At 34.5% G+C, this 19,699-nt stretch overlaps 1 protein-coding gene across 16 annotated transcripts in view; it reads right to left on the minus strand.

Annotated features, from left to right (window-relative positions):
* Positions 1-19,648, minus strand: part of sfxn5a (sideroflexin 5a) — a 63,928-nt gene extending 44,280 nt beyond the window's left edge. For 3 of the 16 annotated variants that reach the window (XM_073919654.1, XM_073919651.1, XM_068212875.2), the window contains exons 1-7: positions 16,797-16,922; positions 10,246-10,314; positions 10,092-10,169; positions 6,689-6,715; positions 6,385-6,439; positions 5,769-5,794; positions 5,619-5,672 (exon numbers count right to left, since the gene is read on the minus strand). In XM_073919654.1, coding sequence (XP_073775755.1) covers positions 5,619-5,672; positions 5,769-5,794; positions 6,385-6,439; positions 6,689-6,715; positions 10,092-10,169; positions 10,246-10,314; positions 16,797-16,853 — 366 coding nt within the window. In that variant the 5' untranslated portion in view covers positions 16,854-16,922. 16 annotated transcript variants of the gene reach the window in all.
* Positions 19,649-19,699: the final 51 nt, after the last annotated feature.

A 19,699-nucleotide genomic window follows, 5' to 3' on the forward strand; every position in this document is an offset into this window, starting at 1 on the left:
CAGCAATGTGAAGAGCGGCGTTATAGTGCTCTGTGTGCCATACTGTAAGCTTCGGTCTGTTGGCTTTTTAAGTTAAGATCATGATATAACAAATGACATGGAAGATATTTTTTCTGTTAGTGTGAAATGGCCATTTTAATTTAACTAAAGCAAGCACATCAATCTCAACTGGGTGTTCAACCAAACAAAAAGCACAAAAATGTACAGTTGAGGTCAAAATTATTCGCCCTCCTGTAATTCTTTTCTTTTTCAAATATTTGCCAAATTACGTAACAGCAAATAATTTTTCACAATATTTTTTCTTCTAGAGAAAAAAATGAAAGGTCATTATTATTAGCCCATATATATATATATATATATATATATATATATATATATATATATATATATATATATATATATATATATATATATATATATATATATAAAATATATATATATATATATATATATTTATTTTTTTTTTATTGAATGTCTATAGAATAAACTGTTGTTATATAAGCACTTGCCTTATTACCCTAACTTGTCTAGTTAACCTAATTAACCTAGTTAAGCCTTTAAATTGCACTTTAAGCTAAATACTAGACCACTACAGTGATCATGACAAAAATAAAAGAAAAAGAAATTGGTTATTAGAAATGGCTTATTTATTCTGTTCAGATTGAACAGAAATTGGGGAAAAAATACACATAGGGGTTAATATCTGTGGAGGGCTAACTATTCAGACTGACAACTACACACTCACTGGCCACTTTATTAGATACACCTGTCCAACTGCTCATAAATGCAAATTTCTAAACAGCGAATCACATGGCAGCCACTCAATGCATTTAAGAATGTAGACATTGTAAATAAGATCTTCTGCAGCATCAGAAAGGGGAAGAAAAATAATTTATGTGACCTTGAACTTGGCATGGTTGTTGGTGCCAGACGGGCTGGTCTAAGCATTTCAGAAACTGCTGATCTACTGGGATTTTCACGCACAACCATCTCTAGGGTTTACAGAGAATGGTCCAAAAAAGAGAAAATATCCAATGAGCGGCAGTTTTGTGTGCACAAATGCCTTGTTGATGCCAGAGATCAGAAGAGAATGGCCAGACTGATAGAAAGGCAACAGTAACTCAAAAAACCACTCGTTACAACTGAGGTATGCAGAAGAGCATCTCTGAAAACACAACACATCCAACCTTGAGGTGGATGGACTACAGCAGCAGAAGTCCACACCTAAGCTAAGAATGGGAAAGTGAGGCAACAATTCGCACAGGCTCACAAAAATTGAACAATAGAATATTGGAAAAATGTTACCTGGTCTGATGAGTCTCGATTTCTGCTGCGACATTTGGATGGTATGGTCAGAATTTGGAGTCAACAACATGAAAGCATGGATCCATACTGCCTTGTATCAGCGGTTCAGGCTGGTGGTAGTGGTGTTATGGTGTGGGGGATATTTTCTTGGCAGACTTTGGGCGCATTAGTTCCAATCGAGCATCATGTCAATGCCACAGGCAACCTGAGTATTGTTGCTGACCATGTATATCCCTTTATGACCACAGTGTACCCATTTTCTGATGACTACTTCCAGCAGGATAACACACCTCATGTCATAAAGCATAAATCATCTCAGACTGGTTTCTTGAACATGACAATGAGTTCACTGTACTCAAATGGCCTCCACATTTACCAGATCTCATGATGCTATTATGTCAATATGGATCTAAATCTCTGAGGAGTATTTCTAGCACTTTCTTGAATTTATGCCATAAAAGATTAAGGCAGTTCTGAAGGCAAAGGTGGGTCCAACCTGGTAATAGTAAGGTGTACCTAATAAAGTGGCTGATGAGTGTATATAAAAATGCAGCAACACCAAAAGCTCCAAAATTATCAAAATAACAGTGTGTATTGCAGCTGTTTTAAGTAAATCGATTTGATACTTTTGGAGCTTCTGGTGTTGCTGCCTTTTCATATATATTTGAAATGGCAATTTTAAAATGTAAGGATTAAAAGAAAATTCTTTCCATGAATTAAATTACATTATTTGAACTCACTGCGATAGTAACTGCACTGCTGACTGCACCCAGGTAACCCTGGAAAAACGTTGATATTGGCGTGGGCTGGAAACAAATTAACAACATGCAATAAGCGAATTACTGTATATATTGTCGTCTATGATAATGAAGGCCGGTAAAGGGATAGTTCACCCAAAATTAAAATTATATCATCATTTACACATCATCAATGTTACAAACCCTATTTGAGGTATACATTTTATAGAAGTAAATGGATGCTTTATTCCAACATTCTTTGAAATATTATATTTTGTGTTTACCAGAATAAATTCATAAAAGATGAGAACCCCTTGAGTGTGATACATGATGATAACATTTTCATTTTTGGGTGAACTAATGCTTAATTTCAACCTTATTCTAAGGTGTTGTAAATGATCTTAAAAGGTATAAACACAAATAGTCAAGTATTACAATGAAATGTTTTTTAGGTGATTAATAATGAGATGACACGTATACAGTTATCATAAAGCATTAAGGAATCCAATTATAATGCATGATCAATTCATTAAAAATCAGGTCACTCTACATTTTACATTTCAAACTTGTCTGTATATTTACAATGTGTTTGCTGAATGGCTAGCTGATTTAGCATTTAATCAATAAATTGCACTAGTGTCTAATATGAAGTTACTAATACTTATTTTTTAGATACTCTTTTTTTCCCCCAATTAAGTGCTTATTCATTAGAGACTAGTGTTTATTCTTTAGGGCACACATGTCTTTTACTAAATTACCAGTACTTCTTAAATTCTAGCACACATTTATTAGATACTAGTACTTACTCAAAGTTTTTATTTTACTAGTAAGATCTTAATGGAACTGAACCATTTGGACTAGTTATAACATAAGATGAATAAAAAGCAGATCTGTCTACTAAGATAATAATTACTAGTTGTTTTTAGAAAGCATTCTAGTGTCTAATACCCGATCAATAACTACATGTGTCTATTAAATAATCAATAAGTACTAGTATCTAATAAATAAGCACTAGTCCCTAATGAATAAGTAGAAAGCATTAAATAAGCACTAGTTTCCAATGGACTAATACTAGTATCTAAGTATAAGTTTAGAGCTACAGTAGTTGTTATACTATATAATAATAATTAGTAATGAACATGCAGAGTAGGACTATAAAATATATACATTTTTTTATCAAATATTTTTCCTGAGATAATGTCTGTGCTATCCAACAAATAAAAGATTTTTATTTATTTTTTGTTTTTTATTGTTATTGAATAATATGGTTACAAGTGGTACTGCAGAGGTTGTTGGGTATGTATACATGTTTGGATTTCTCTCTATCTCAAAAAAGAAGAGTTATTTAAGAAAAAGACTAAAGATTAACAATGACTACACTAAACGCATGCAACCATGGTGTAGGCAAGTTTACAACGCTGTGCTCTTTACAGTTTTGATTTCATAGATGTTTTCTTATGTTTATAAAGAATTTTGAAAGATCATAATGAACTTTAGTTGGTCACATAGACAATTTTCTTCAATTATTTAAAAACCTGAGGAATATTAGATGAAACTGATTATTAGTGAAACTGATTAACAATTACTAATAAACCTTTAGATTTAGATCTGTTGTGAGCTTTGAGATTATTAAATGATTACATATGCTCTTCCAGTATAATATATGCACAGCATATGGCACGTGAAGTCACCATATGTTGCGTTATGTGTGTGCACCTCACCTTAGTTGCATTACGGTTGCAGTAGTTGACACAGGCATTGTGGCTCTGGTTCAGCCACTGTGAAAAAGACACTGAGATTTATTTCCAACACAGGCTCATTCTCATTTCACAGCAACATTTTAGCAAAGGAAAACTAAATCTAAGACTAAAACTATTGGCCAAATAACATTTTCGTTAACTTAAAAAAAAACATTAAATAAAAAACTAAAACTGAAAAACTAACTGTAATAAAAGATTATTTAGCAAAAATAAATAATAATTTCTGAATTATTTAGCACTCATTTTGTGGTGGAAAATCAAAAACTGTAACAACTGTAGATGACGCTTATAAATTACAAACAAACACATCAGTCTTGCGCATAATTACATATGAAAAAATTTCTACAAACAACACAAAGTCATATTTAACTAATATAGTATGGCAAACACTCAATACACAAGTAGATGTCATAATACATTATACATAGACATTATCTTTTTGGAAGAACACTATACACTGTATAACTGCAGGTTAACTATGCTTAAATTACTATACGCAACTCCTTAGCTTTTCTCATTTTGACTAATATAGAAATCATGTGCACCTTTTGTAAAGCTGTTTATGAACTATATATTTTGTGAAGAGTGCTATACAAATAAATTTAAATTGAATGAATAATACAATGAAGTGTCTGAATAATTCACAATTTTTACTTTTATTTGTTGCATTTTTATAGATTTGGATTCAGTATTTGTTCAAACAGTTATTTTATCATTATTATTTTTATTTCTTAGGGGTTTGCACAAAAATTAATGTAAGTGCAAACACTAAACTTTACTTTGGTTGACACTGGATGTGTTTTGCTAGGTCTGCTAAACTAAAATTAAATATGCACTCACCAGCCACTTTATTAGGTACAGCTTACTAGTACTGGGTTTTACCCCCTTTTGCCTTCAGAACTGCCTTAATCCTTCGTGGCATAGATTCAAAGTACTAGAAAATATTCCTCCAAGATTTTGGTCCATATTGACATGATAGCATCACACAGTTGCTGCAGATTTGTCGGCTGCACATCCATGATGCGAATCTCTCATTCCACCACATCCCAAATGTGCTCTGTTGGATTGAGTTCTGGTGACTCATGGGGGCCATTTGAGTACAATGAACTCATTGTCATGTTCAAGAAACCAGTCTGAGATGATTTGGGCTTTTTATAATCTGAAGCTGCTTTGACACAATCTACATTATAAAAGCGCTATAGAAATAAAGATGAATTGAATTGAATTCAGAGATGCTCTTCTGTTATTTGAGTTGCTGTTGCCTTTTTATCAGTTGGAACCATTCTGGCCATTCTCCTCTGACCTCTGGCATCAACACGGCATTTGTGCCCACAAAACTGCCGCTTACTGAATATTATCTCTTTTTTGGACCATTCTCAGTAAACCCTAGAGATAGTTGTGCATGAAAATCCCAGTAGATCAGCAATTTCTGATACTCAGACGAACCTGTCTGGCATTACCAACCATGACACTTTAAAAGTCTCTTAAATCACCTTTCTTCCCCTTTCTGATGACCAGTTTGAACTACAGCAGATTGTCTTGACCATGTCAATATGCCTATTAAGTTGCTGCAAAGTGATTGGCTAATTAGAAATTTGCGTTAAGCAGTTGGACAGGTGTACCTAATAAAGTGGCCAGTAATAAAAATTTGTGAAACTAACTAAAACAAAATTAAAATTATATTAAATGAACAGCAAATTCTAAAATAGAACCAAAATATAAACTCATTCAGAAGTGCTAAACTATAATATCCTTGGTTTAAAGTAAACATAACCAGAAAAGAAAAAAATGAAAAACACAGGTATACCATCCATACCTGCCAAAAGATGGTAGAAGAAAATGTCTGATTGGGTAACAATAGGCCTACGACCTATAAATGGAAGAGTAATTCATGGGAAGTGATTTAAAGTTTACATCCAATGACCTATACGAGAAGAAAAGTTGAACATCTCTTACAATTACCTACCACTGGAGTACCAAAGGGCACAAAACCTGAAATAAAAAAGAAAAACATACACCAATGAAAAGAACAAGGAAGGAGGTATTCAGATGAAAAATTAACCCCTGATCCAATAATGTAATACCTCTAATAATGTCATTTTGACATTTGAATATAGTAGATCAGGCCACAGAAGTACATTACATGCCATGTTTACTTTAATGATCAGGATTATAGAATCTCATATGACTTTATTACTGACCTTTAACACATTAATAAAGACCTCATTACTCATAAAAGATAGCATGGGTCAGGGGTAGCCATCATAATTGTCAGGCAGGTCTCTCTCTCTCTCTCTCTCTCTCTATCTATCTATCAGTTCTCTCTTTAAATAGTGGTGTTAACAGAAGACTAAAATACTCCTATTTCTGAGTGGCCCAACAACACTTCCAGACAGCAGGAGGGAGAGGCTTTAATCAGAGCCCAGCTGAGTGTGACCTTTGCCAGCAGATCTGTCCAGTGAGACCCCCTACCACCCAACTCAAGTCTCCAGAGCTGGTAACAAGCAGAAAACTGCCTACCACCCATGATAGAGACACACACACAGACAAGCAAGTCGAAAAAAACACCCTCACACCCTTACCTGACATGCGAAAGGGCATGGGGATCTTCTCTCCTGTGTCTGGATGGATGATGGCCTGAGGATTTAATGAATCCACAGACAGTAGACAAGATGACAAGGAAGAAACCAGAGGGAATAAGAGGTGAGAGGAGACTGATGGGAGATTTACCGTGTTGAGGTTATATGCAATTTTCCACTCATTACACCACTATTCTGGACTACAGCTTGAGAGTGTGTGTTACGCTGCTCAAGTAGATGCTGAGTGATTTGAGCATGTTCTTTCATCAGGCACCTGTAATAGGTGTTCAACAGTGTTCACACTCACCTGCTTAATCTTCTGGGCTTTCCAAAGCTAAACACAGAGAGAAACATTCAAGTTAACAAGAAATATAATTTTTTTTGACACAACACACATATTACCTTTTAGAATCTGATAGTTTGATAGGATTGGACAGATTGATGTTCTCTAATAACTATATACACTTTATTGGCAACCATGATTCTATGAAGAAACCAACTCAGGCTTGTTGGAAATACATGCTTCAGACTACGTTTTTGTGAAACCGCAATTTTTTTTTTACTTCAGCACGTGTTTGATTTCAGCATCTTGATAAAATGAATGCTACAGGACAGTATGGTAGACACCAACCATAATTGTTCCTTTTCACACTAATGATATCTACAGAAACATATTATCAACAAATAAAGGATTATTTTACAGTTCTTTGCACAACACCAAATAAAGACCACAGAACAACTTAATGGCCCGGTTTCAACCTAATTTAACCTTAACCCTAAATGAGAGAAACTCTGGGTTATCCGTTTCAAAATGGCAGGTTTTTCAAACTCGAGAAAGCAGAGTAAGTCAAGGCTGTTTCTGAAAGAGAGGTAACTTTTATTCAGAGTAAGTTACTGTGGTAACTTACTCTGTGAACCAAACCTGGTCAGGAGCAGGTTTTATTCTCTAAACTCTGAAGCCGCCTTTCCACTGCAGATGACATTTGGACATGACTGTCAGAATACGCCCCCTTGTGGCAGCCGCACAGTATTTTCAGTGTTGCCGGAGAAGCTGATTCGGTGTCCGAAATAAAGGAGAGCAAAAGCAAGAGCCTTTATTCTCTGTGCCGTGCGTTTACATAGTTTAATGGATGAATAAATACTAGAAACTCATAGACCACTAAAATATTGGATGGAATGTGGAGACAACATTTAAAATATAAATTTTTATAACTTTCTTACATTTATGAACAAAAAAGATGTTTTTATATATAGACTTTTTATAATTCAAAAAAATAACCAAATAAACTCCTATTTCTCATCTAACGCACGGATCTGCTTAGACAAATCTGGAATACATCACATCCGGTCGGCAGGTTGCATACGGTCTAGTCGCAGGAGTTCAAATATTTCAACGGATCCGCAGCTCAATTCGGATCCGAATTTTCCACATACGGAGATGATCTGAACTCAGCAAAGCTCCCGGACTGCTCTCAATTGGAAATGAATGACTTCCGGTCTGTTGCTTGTCGCTTGTCGTGTGCAGTGGAAAGGCGGCTTAAGTTTCTGTTGGTCTCTTTCCCTTATTTAAAGACAAAGCGGTTCTTCGCTCCTTGGCCTTAATCATTCATTGCCTATACATTTCAGTCACACAAAGAAAAAAAGGTTACGAGAATGGCTTGTCCTTTTTTAATAAATAGTTAGCTTAAATTTACTGACCTATGACAGGGACATGTACTGTAACTAGATTAATGGGATTATTACTCGTTCTAAAAACAGTTTTTTAGTACAGCTTACATTCTAAATGTCATATCAACCTCTACTTCTTGATTATTAAAAATGGCAGACACACAAGTGCACTTATAAATCTTTTAAAAACTCAATTTTAGACATTTTATCCTAAACTGATCAACGTGTGTAAAAGTGGGAACCTTAAATTAAACATTTCCACTAAACATTAAGCTAAGGTTATATGCATTCTTGTTTTGTCAAATGTGTTGTAGAAAATATGCATTAGTCTATTTTATGTAATTTAATATAATTACATAGTTTCAAGTGAAAAGTCTATAAACCTCACACATTACATTAATTTTTTTTATTCATTCATTCATCTTCTTTTCAGCTTAGTCCCTTTTTTTTTAATCTGGGCTCGCCACAACAGAATGAACCGCCAACTTATCCAGCATATGTTTTACGCGGCGAATGGCCTTTCAGCTCCAACCAATGTCAGGGAAAAATCCATAAACACTCTCACACACACACACACACACGCACACACACGCACACGCAGACACACACGCAGACACACACGCAGACACACACGCAGACACACACGCAGACACACACGCAGACACACACGCAGACACACACACAGACACACACAGACACACACAGACACACACAATTTTAGCTCACCCCAATTCACCTTTATCACATGTTTCTGGATTGTGGGGGAAGGTGTAGCACACAGAGCATACCCATGTGAACGGGGGAGAACATGCAAACTCCACACAGAAATGCCAAATGACCTAGCTGGGGCTCAAACCAGTGACCTTCGTGCTGTAAGGCAATTGTGCTACACTGCGCAACCGTGTTCCCAACTTTTTTAAAATTATACTTAAATATTTAAATACTATCAATATTTTAAATGAAAACTTACGCATTAACTTAAGCAGCTATGTTTATCCATGCTAACTGTCTCTGTTTTGCCGATGCAGTGGTGTTGCTTTTCTATTTAATGTATGGCCATATTTACTATAAATTTGTATGAGCACATCAAGTTCAGGTGGAGAAAAAATTCTGATCTGATTTGTAATCAAATATGTTTGCCTCACCTATAGACAGCTTTTCTGGTGTGGTCAGTTTGCTTGTAGCTCACATTGTAGCCCCCTACTGATTTACTTTAGACGAAAATGTAGGCTGAGGCATGTACTTCCAATGTACAACACTTCCAATTATACAACTCTGTTTTCAACTAAAAATGGAAAACATTTTATGCATTTTGGATTATACATTGTTGGTAATATATTATCAGGATCATTTAAAGTATAATTTAGAAGATTACTGACAACAAAAATCATTTCCATTTGTTGAATATAATAGACTAAATTACATAGAGCTTACAAATGTTTCATCAAATGTTTTGTGTAACTGGGAAAACCTCTGGATCCTCTAACATTTACATTGCATTTGATGTAGAAAGTTATGGATATTCATAAACAACAATGATCATCAGAACACAAATATATATATATATATATATATATATATATATATATATATATATATATTGTGTCTCTATTATCTTATATAGCTTTTCATAGAAGATGACAATTGATGCCAAATCTGAAATACTTCACAACACCCTGACAGAACTAGAATGTTTTTTTTTTCCTTCATTCTTGCATATATGACATTAATTGATAGTAGCACAAATTTTCATACACATCTTTCAAACAGAATAAAACAAAAGACAGCTTATTGGATTTCCTATGTTACTTGATTATGCTATGCTATCTTGTTTCTGGATGTCACTTGTTTTGTATTCTCAATTAAATCACACGTGAATGAGCAATGATGATCAGAAACCAATGTCTAGTTTAATATGTTTCTTATCTATGGCATAAGATTTTAGAAGGGCTATTCTTAATACTGATTAGTTGTCAAAATCTGACATAAGAGAGTACCAGTTGGTTTAAACAACAGTTTATTACAATAGGTCTCAAACTTACCTGTCCATTAGTCACACCTGGAGGAAGAGTTCCATTTTTGAACTGATCCAGGAGTTTCATACATTCATTTAAACGTCTCTAAATTAAAAACAAAGCAGACGGCATTTACAATCTAGCTAAACTATCAACGCATTTGTGGATGACTACAACTTACCCCTGATACAAAGAGTGTGCGAGGGTCAATCACATCCAGGAAGTGTCTCAACCTACCATAAAATGATCCCTGAAATGACAGCAAAACAATAGCTCTGATTCATTACTCATTTGCATAACCACAGTTTTACTTATGGTTTTACTTTGGTTTACTATAGTCAGTGTATAATCATGGTTAATTTGTGGCTATATATAAACATATCCACAATATATAATATATATCTATGCAGCAGTTCTGTCTGGTTCTCGAATCTGACTGGCTGACAGTTGTGAGATAAGAAAGTAATATCAGCACTTGAACAGTCTCTTCACCCTTGTGTATTACTCCGCTCACACAATTTAAGCAGAGGACTACAGTTTGATGAATATTACAGCTGTTGGACAACATAATGTACTTCTAAGGCTTTTTTAGGCAAGAATGTAGTCGTTTAGATTAAAACTGCAGTTTATTTATAAGGATAGTGCCTATTTTAAACATTTAAACAAAATTTTGGAGATTCAGCATGTTAGCAGCAAGCCTGCCATACCAAGCAGAGCAAAGATTGTTGACAATCCGCCACAAGATGGTGACAGAAACCCCATAATAAGTAGAGAAAACCAGTATTTTTAAGTGTACATTGCGTCCAGCTGAAAAAAAAAAATCATTACAGAACAGGTAAGTGACATTCAAAGTTGATCTCTCTCTTTTGTTATTGTAGTGCTGTATTTTTACCATGGTAATCTGGTAGTGTTTGCTTTACTTTGGTTTTTCGGCGCTAATTATTGTGATCTCCGGATTGCAACAGAGAGATAATGAGAAATATCTGTAGACTGATGGCATTTTATGCTGTTCAGCCTTATAATCTTAAAATATGAGCAAAATAACCCATTTTGTCATCACTTTAGACATTGCGCAAGAGAATCATAAAGTAACTTTGGGGAATTAGCACCGGTTTCTGTTGTTCTCATGGTCAACTGCAGATGTGTATGAACGGCGGAAGAAAGTAGTTTCTCTTACAAAAAGTCTAAATGCAGTATTACACTCGTAGCAGTCTAATATGGCTACATATCGAAACTAAGGTATTCGAGCCATATCGCACTGCTACTCATGTGTGTGGATGGATGGATGGATGGATAGATGGGTGGGTGGACGGACGGACGGACTGACGGACAGACAGACAGAGAGACAGACAGACAGACAGACAAAAATAGATAGATAGATAGATAGATAGATAGATAGATAGATAGATAGATAGATAGATAGATAGATAGATAGATAGATAGATAGATAGATAGATAGATAGATAGAGAGAGAGATAATATCCGCTGTTTAAAATATGAGCTGGAAAAGTTGGCGGTTCATTCTGCTGTGGCGACCACTAAGGAATAAAAGGACACACGAGGTGCAAACGATGCATGTTTAAAAAGGTGGACAATGATAACCAGGCGGACTGGCCATCTGGCAGAGCGGGCACTTTCCCGGTGGGCCGACGTACTTTTTGGGCCGGGCTGATCATCGTCTTATGATCTGATCGGCCATTAAAAGGCGTAACAGCCTATCGTTTTTTTCTGCCTTATTAATTGACGCTGCTGTGATCTGTGACTCTTTGAAAGTGAGATGCTTTTTTCCCGGACAGACAAACCGGGCCGACCCATGTGACACTCTGCAGCCCATTGGCTCTTTTCGGTATTGACGTTGGGCTGGTCCAATCACAAACTCCTATTTTGGACTCCATGTGAGAGTGCGTCGTCTGTGTGTATTTGTCAAAATAGTCGAGAGTCAGAGAGAAGAAACGCAAGGGAGGCGCAGAGAAATCGCGGGAAATACACCGGTGTTTCATTTAGCGGTTCAGAAAAGTTCTCCGTTCATTCTAGTACACGGCTAAAAGTGCAAATCACGCGACCACACACATGCCCACTCTCTGCCAAGAGCCAGTAGTTCAGCGGGTGAGCATAAACCCCAGGTGAGAGTGTAGTGCATGTCAGACAGTTCATCTGCTGGATGATCTCATCTCACTATAGTTGTTAAACGTGATATTGAATTCATCTTGTTGTCTCTATCTAACAATTCTTATGTCTTTTGAATCACTTGTTCTCAGTTAACTGTTTTGGCTGAGTGCAAAGATAAGCTAATATATTCATTTATGTAACCACATACACTGATTCTGCACATTGACTGATTGCTTACCTTTATCGTTTAAATTTAATGTACATATACTGTTATAATGGCCATTATTGGTTATTAAAGCTGATATTCTGCAAAAGAGACGGGGTAAAGTTCATTCTTTTCAATGGAAATGAAAGGAGACAGTTATATTTAAGCCCTGTTTTGTTATAAATATGCAGAGTGAAGATGATGCTCATATAAATATGCAGCTACACGAGGCTGTTTGGTGTCTGTTAATCAAAATATCAAAATGAAACAAATTTGACTTATATTATGTTTTCATTGTTTAGATGAGGATGAGGTGAAAGAGGTTAAAATGTAACACAGTTCCCTTTGAAGATTTAGCCATGCATTAGCAGGCAGTTTTTTTATGTTTATTATTGAATATAGGCTGAGTGAATAGCGTATTGAATAAGCTAAATTGGCTGGAGTGTATGAGAGTGTGTGAATGAGTGTGTATGGGTGATTTCCAATATTGGGTTGTGGCTGGAAAGGCATCTGCTGCATAAAACATGCTGGAATAGTTGGCAGTTCATTCCACTGCGGCAACCCCTGATAAATAAGGGACTAATGCGAAGAAAAATAAATGAATGAATAGTGTATTTTTTAGAACTCAACAAATATCTTTATGGACAGTATACAGAAATTAAATTGAGATTAAAGTTTGTATTTATTTATTTATTTCATATATATGGCTTTTGTGTTTTATAGAATATGAGTTGATAAAAATATTGGATGTGCATAGATAGATAGCATTTTGATTTAATTTAGTGGGCCGCTCTGGCCCAAAATGCCAGGGCCGATTTTTTGCCCCAGTCCAGCCCTGATGATAACTACTTAGATTTGTAAACTAATGAAACTGACTGTTAGACTACAGTTTGCTGGTTAATTCTTCGTGTTTTCTGAACTGTTTGGCAGCGCAAGAATCCATGTATTCTAAAACTGGGCTAGTCGCCTGAAGGGCATGGTTTATGTGAAATAAGAACAGTTCTTCCGTGATTAATAATCCTGATTATTAATCATATGTTCACAATTATAGGACAAATTATTTGTGAGGTCTCAGAAAGTTTCTCCAGACGCGGAAATCAGCTGCTGATGTAGACTCTGACACCAGGGCCAAGCCAGTTGTTTTCGCGCGCCAGGTGTGTCCGCCTCATTATGCGCGCGCACCAACTGTCTGCTGCTTGATCCGCAGACCTAAAAACTTCTTTCAACGCAATTAAAATCGTCAAATGTGCGTGTGAAACGAGAAATACAAGATTATACATATTCTCTGTTTATCACGTCTAACAGACGGCCCCTTGCACATATGAAAAGCGGTACCGCTGGAGCAATAACAGCAGATGTGAATCATCTGTATTAAATAAATAAATGAATGAATAAATAAATTACCTTATCGTTCCTCTTCCTCTAAGGTTAAAGTTATTGAGTCACTAATACATATAAAATGCCTTAAATTGTTTTTTGTCGCAGTGAGTGTTCTAGTTTCCGCGTGTTTTATTAGAAAGTAGTTGCTGAAGCAGGGAAATAATGAACTGACTTCATGAGCTATCTTGCTACGGCACCCACAAGTAAAAACATAACATGTAAAGATGTCAAGAAGTTCTCAAAGGAGTTAAAAGCGGCATATTAACTACATTTTTAGGGATCAGAACAAAACAGTCCCCATGTTTTCTGGTTACAGTACAAGCAAGCACTTTCTGTTATGTTATATTATATTTATTTTTTTTTATTATTAGGCCTGTGTAAGGTTTTGGGTGTAAATAACATCACCTTGGACTTAAATTTACCTACCAGAAACACTTTTTGATGGAACAGTGCATTTCTGACAATATTCTTCAGGCCTATACAGTGCCCAACATGTATAGGCCTAATACACCACCTCACAAATCTCTAATTTTAATTGCAAATTTTCTTTACAATGCTTTACAATATATTTGTGAATTTATACGGTATACAAAATACACAATATACATTATACAACATACAATATATAGATTTGTGAATATATACATTATATACAAAAAATACACATTACATTAAATTAGTCAGTACTGAAGCCAAATATGGAGCTAAGTCCAAAAAATAATTTAGCCTATATGTTAGTGTAAAATATTATATATATATATATATATATATATATATATATATATATATATATATATATATATATATATATATATATATATATATATATATATAACATTTTGTAGAAATTTTGTAGTATGTCATTTCCCCCAATATCTTGAGTGAATGTAAATGTATTATCTTTCTATTTTTAAAGATGTTTGGTGACTAAAATATATTTTAATAAAAACATCTGTTTAATAATCTGTGTAAACACCAAAATATAATACATATATTCACTGAGAAAAATATTAATATTGTCCTAGGCAACAAATTTCATATTTTAAAAGTAGTTTTGTCACCAACAGAGGTCACTGTTAAAGCGACTTGACCACAGAGTGAGCCTATGGCAAGCCGTTTTACCATTTTACTGCTGACCTTATTTATTAGCGAAATTAAAGGCTAACCAGTATGTATACATTAGACACTGATATTGTTAGACACAACTTATTCATTAGACATTAGTCGTTATGCCTATTAAAAAGAATAGAACGTATTTTATTAGTCAATCTTTTGTTACTATTGTTCAATTAAGTTACCTTAACTTTTTGGGTTTTATAGTGTATTAAAAACTGTTTAGTTTTCAACAGTATATTTCAGCTATGACTAGAACAAATTTTATATTCATTGGGTACTACAATTTAATTGTTAAATAGTGGTCAGCACGTTAACGTTACGACCCCGTCGACCTGAGTTCGAACCTGACCTGAGTTTTTTTTTTTTTTTTTCATTATTATTGTTAAGACATATAACACTGTTTTGGTTACTTATGTATGTGTACATATTTTATTTTTATTATTTGTGTGACCACCGTTACAAAGGACTGGATATCTATAAAGAGTTTAGCACAGTATATTTATTCAAATATTGCACTGACGTGGGCCAGTCTAAGGCTTGAAACTCCAGGGCTGAAAAGGAGTCCCACTCCAGCCCTGCTTGACTGCGTGAGATCAATCGAAGATTAAAACATGACTTCTCTGGACAGAAATTTAAACTATGGAGCAATCGCTCGCTTTTTTAAATGTCTAATTGTCTTGTTTAATCTCGCTTAGAGCTGCATGATTCTGACTAAAATGAGAATCGCTATTTTTTTGCTTAAAATAAAGATCAAGAATTTCTCTCGATTCTGTAGATGTAAAATAAAGCTTAATATAAGATTATTGTTTTTTTCTCGAACATATGGTAAAACAACAATATTAATATTATGTGTAGGTCTACTGGTTTCTATAAATAATTCTATTCTACTTATAATAATTCTGATGTTGAATTATGTTTGAGATATATGCTAGCAATTTGTCATTGACAACCACTTAATTCACTGGTAAAATCAACATTATATAGGCTAGAGTAGTTATACTGACACTGTTAACATTTATTTTCATGGACAACTGTGTGTTCGGGATGAAAGAAAAAATTTATCAAATGCTTGTCGCAGTCATAACTCTAAAATGCGATAGGATTATGTAAATGATGTGCACGATTTCGGTTTCATTTTCACTGCTAAGTGCTGTTCATACTTCGCATCGCATTAGCATTATATGAAAACAAAAATGACATTATTAGGGGAATTATACCTTATAAATACAGTATGTGACTCTTTAAACATCATTTGGGGGTGTCCATGTCACTGAACAACGTTTGTGAAACAATAAAAAGATTCGTGCAGCTGCCTTTGCTTCTCTCCTAAACTTGAAAAAATGATTGACAGAATCATAGAAATGCTGGATTAAAATCGTCTAGGTTGTCGAATCAAGATCGCGATCTTTATGCAGCACCAATAAGCCCCTTTTCATAGCACCATACTACAGAATTTTACATGCTCAACTCTAGTGTGACCCCAGCTTAATTTAATACTATTAATAAAAATAAATGATGTTTAAACTAAGATCAGAACTGATTCTAGAGAATCATGATGTAAAGGATGTATGTTACTGTGTAAAGAATAAGCACTTGTAGGCAAGTTAATACCTTAAATAGTGCTAGAAAAAAGATGCTGACAAAGGTGCTGGTAGAATTAATACAGCTACTAAATGTTACAACGGCTTGCCATAGTGTGTCAGGCGGAAATAAAACGCTGTCGTGAACTCAAGCTGGTTGGTTTTGATTAAGTAAAGTAGCGAGTAAAGTAAACTAAAGCACTTTTGATCAGCAAAATGGGGTTCATCGAGAGTTCACAAGAAATATCTGTATACGAACCCCGTCAGCAGTGTGAAGAAACCAAACAAATGCAAAAAGAAAACCTCTCACATTAGTTTGAGCTGGACATGGTTGTTGATTACCTGATCAAACCGAGACTCGCCGAGTCTAAACGGAGGAAACTCGGTGGATTCAGGCATTGCAGGTCTGAGTGCTGTCTGTAGGGCTGTTTGGCTGAGCTCGGAAAAAAGCGAAGCTCGGTTTCCCTCAGAGTGCATTTTGGGTAATGCTGTTTTCTATAACAGGTCAAAGGAAAGATTACATGATGGATAATAATTTATGAACCTCAGTGAAACATTGGGCTGCTTTATTAGTTAATTTAATTCGCTTAACTATATCATTTAGTTCAGTCATTACCGTGACCTTGATAATGCACGAGTGTGATTATCCAACAGTGTGATTATCCAAGATTGCCTCTTAAAATTGCCCGTCTACAAGCTGTGAGGTGTTTTTTTTCTAATACTCTCTAAAAAAATATCAGAAAGAGGTCAGAGTGAACACATAAAAACATTATCACAAATGTACTTGGGGAATCATTTAGCATACTTGATACTAATGGTGGAATTTATTTGAGGAACATGTCATATGGAATGAATTATTACATTTCAAAAGTTAATGTGTAACAAGACTATAGGCTATCTAACATTATGGTGCAGGGTATTAATTTGCTTTTCACAATTTGAGGTGTTAAAAATGTCTTAATATCATACTCTCTCAGAAAAAAGGTACACAGTGGTACAAATAATGTTCCTTAAAGAACAGATTTGTACCTTTGTTAAAGTTGTACATTATATAGTACAGAAAAGACCTCTTATTATACTGTTCTGTACCTTTTATGGTAAAACTGAAATGAAGGTACACAATTGTTCTCATAAAAAGGTACATAAGTGTTGGACAACTCCTTCTTTATTACAATATCTATGAAAATAAATATTACTCAAAGGCATTTTCTCAAAGTCATTTTATGAATAAATTCCATATTAAAGCATGAAGCATCATTTAAAAGCATATGTTTAAAAAAACTCATAAACATTAATTATTAAGTTCTATAATACAAAACAACACGTAAAACAAAACTAGGTATTGTAAACTAACCATTTAAGGCATTTTAAGAAATTTTTGTTAAGCATTTTCTAATGAATACATTTTCATCATTAATATTTGCACTTTTGGCGTTTGCTTTCTACTACACGAGCTGGCATAAGTCTTTAATGTGTTCATGACATTTTAGTATTGTAAAAGTAATTAAACATTGTGCATATCTCGATACAATACTTTTGCATAATTTTATTTTAATTTTAAAATTAATTAAATTAAATGAACTTTTGAGTGATTACAAAGGTATTGTGTAAAAATTTGAGAAAAAAATTATATTGTACATGGGAAATGTATTTCTGTAACATTTTTGTGAAATATGGTGTGAAATGTTTAGCAAAAAGTAGATCTTTTGATTGATGTTAAAGTATTTTTTATTCTTCATTGTAAATGGAAATGGTGCATTTACAAAAAAAAAAAGTTGTTTAAAATGTTTAAAAATGTATTTGATGTTTTATATTTACAGAAAATGAATTGACACATTTTGGATACTGTAGCAAAATGCTTTTAAATAGCTCTTGAAGGAACACATTTGACACTGTTAAGATGCAAATTGTCTTGCCACTATAGTGGTAACTTCATGGATCAGATTTGTACCTGGATGATGGTACAATATTGTATCTGCAGGTTTTAAAAACCAAAGGTACATTTCGGTTTTCCATGGTACAGATCATGTCCTCAAAGGCACAAATAGGGATGCACTAATACCGATACCAGTATCAGGTCGATATTGGGTTATAATACTTGTATATCGGACATGAAAGGCCAGTACACGCACCGATACCACTCAATGGTAATTCACTACATGAATGTGATTTGTTTGTCCTACCTGAATTCAATTTCTTAAAGTATTAATTAGCCTAATGTATTATATATTAATAGCTTGGTCCTTATAAAAAATCCGTTTGTAAAATACATTATTGATAAATCTTTAGGCTACTGAAGAATAATCCAAATATGAAATATGATCTTTGCATAATGATCACAGCTGAACAAGCTAGCACTCATTTTATTTATAAACTATAAATAAAAAATTAAAGAAATTTAAAGTAATGGAACATTATGTAAAAAGTTTACAGCTTCTGTAAAGATCAGACAGCCTATACAGATCACACAATCTCAATAAACATTTCATGTAAATGTATAAATATTTTGATTAGTATTGTTAATGGAATATTTATAACCATATGATCTTGCTTTTGGTTATATGCCGGCTTTGAGCTCTTACGCACGCTCTCTCTCTCTTTCTCTCCAGCACCAGATGACAGGGCGCTATACACACTACACAGCATACACTGGCAAGATGACAGGTGCTGAACTCCACGGGGCCAGTTTTATTTGTTGACGATTTGCGTGTTGTTCCTTTTTTAAAATGCCTTTTATTTTTTAAATCTTAAGTTAATATAGGCTATTGGGCAAATAATCTCCCTCAGAGATATTGGAGTTCAATAACGTGGTGCGCAGTAAGACTATTGACCAACACCACCCTGTAAGTTTACACACTGCATAGACTATAGGCCCTCTTGCTTTGTTTCTCTGCAGTTGGCTCGTCAGTGCTAAATCACTTTTGTTTAAAAAAAAACAAAAAAACATTATTTATTATTATTTTGCGTATTTAGCTATTAATCTTATCTACCCACTACCCACCCATAGTTAAACATCAAGTATAGCTGACTTACTTGACCAGCGGATTAACAGCAGGACTCGTGAATATGATAGGGTTGAAAAGAATCACGCATAATAAGGTTTTATGCGTGCCCAAAATGCAATGCCAAGAGAGTGACTCAATAAGGTAACGTACCCTGCACACACTTTGTGTAATGTAAAGTGTAAAGTCGGTAGACCCATGTCAGGTTAACTAGTCCTTTAAATATCTTTGCTTAATCATTAA

The sequence above is a fragment of the Danio rerio genome, chromosome 13 (genome assembly GCF_049306965.1).
Source record: "Danio rerio strain Tuebingen ecotype United States chromosome 13, GRCz12tu, whole genome shotgun sequence".
In the NCBI taxonomy this organism is placed as follows: domain Eukaryota; kingdom Metazoa; phylum Chordata; class Actinopteri; order Cypriniformes; family Danionidae; genus Danio; species Danio rerio.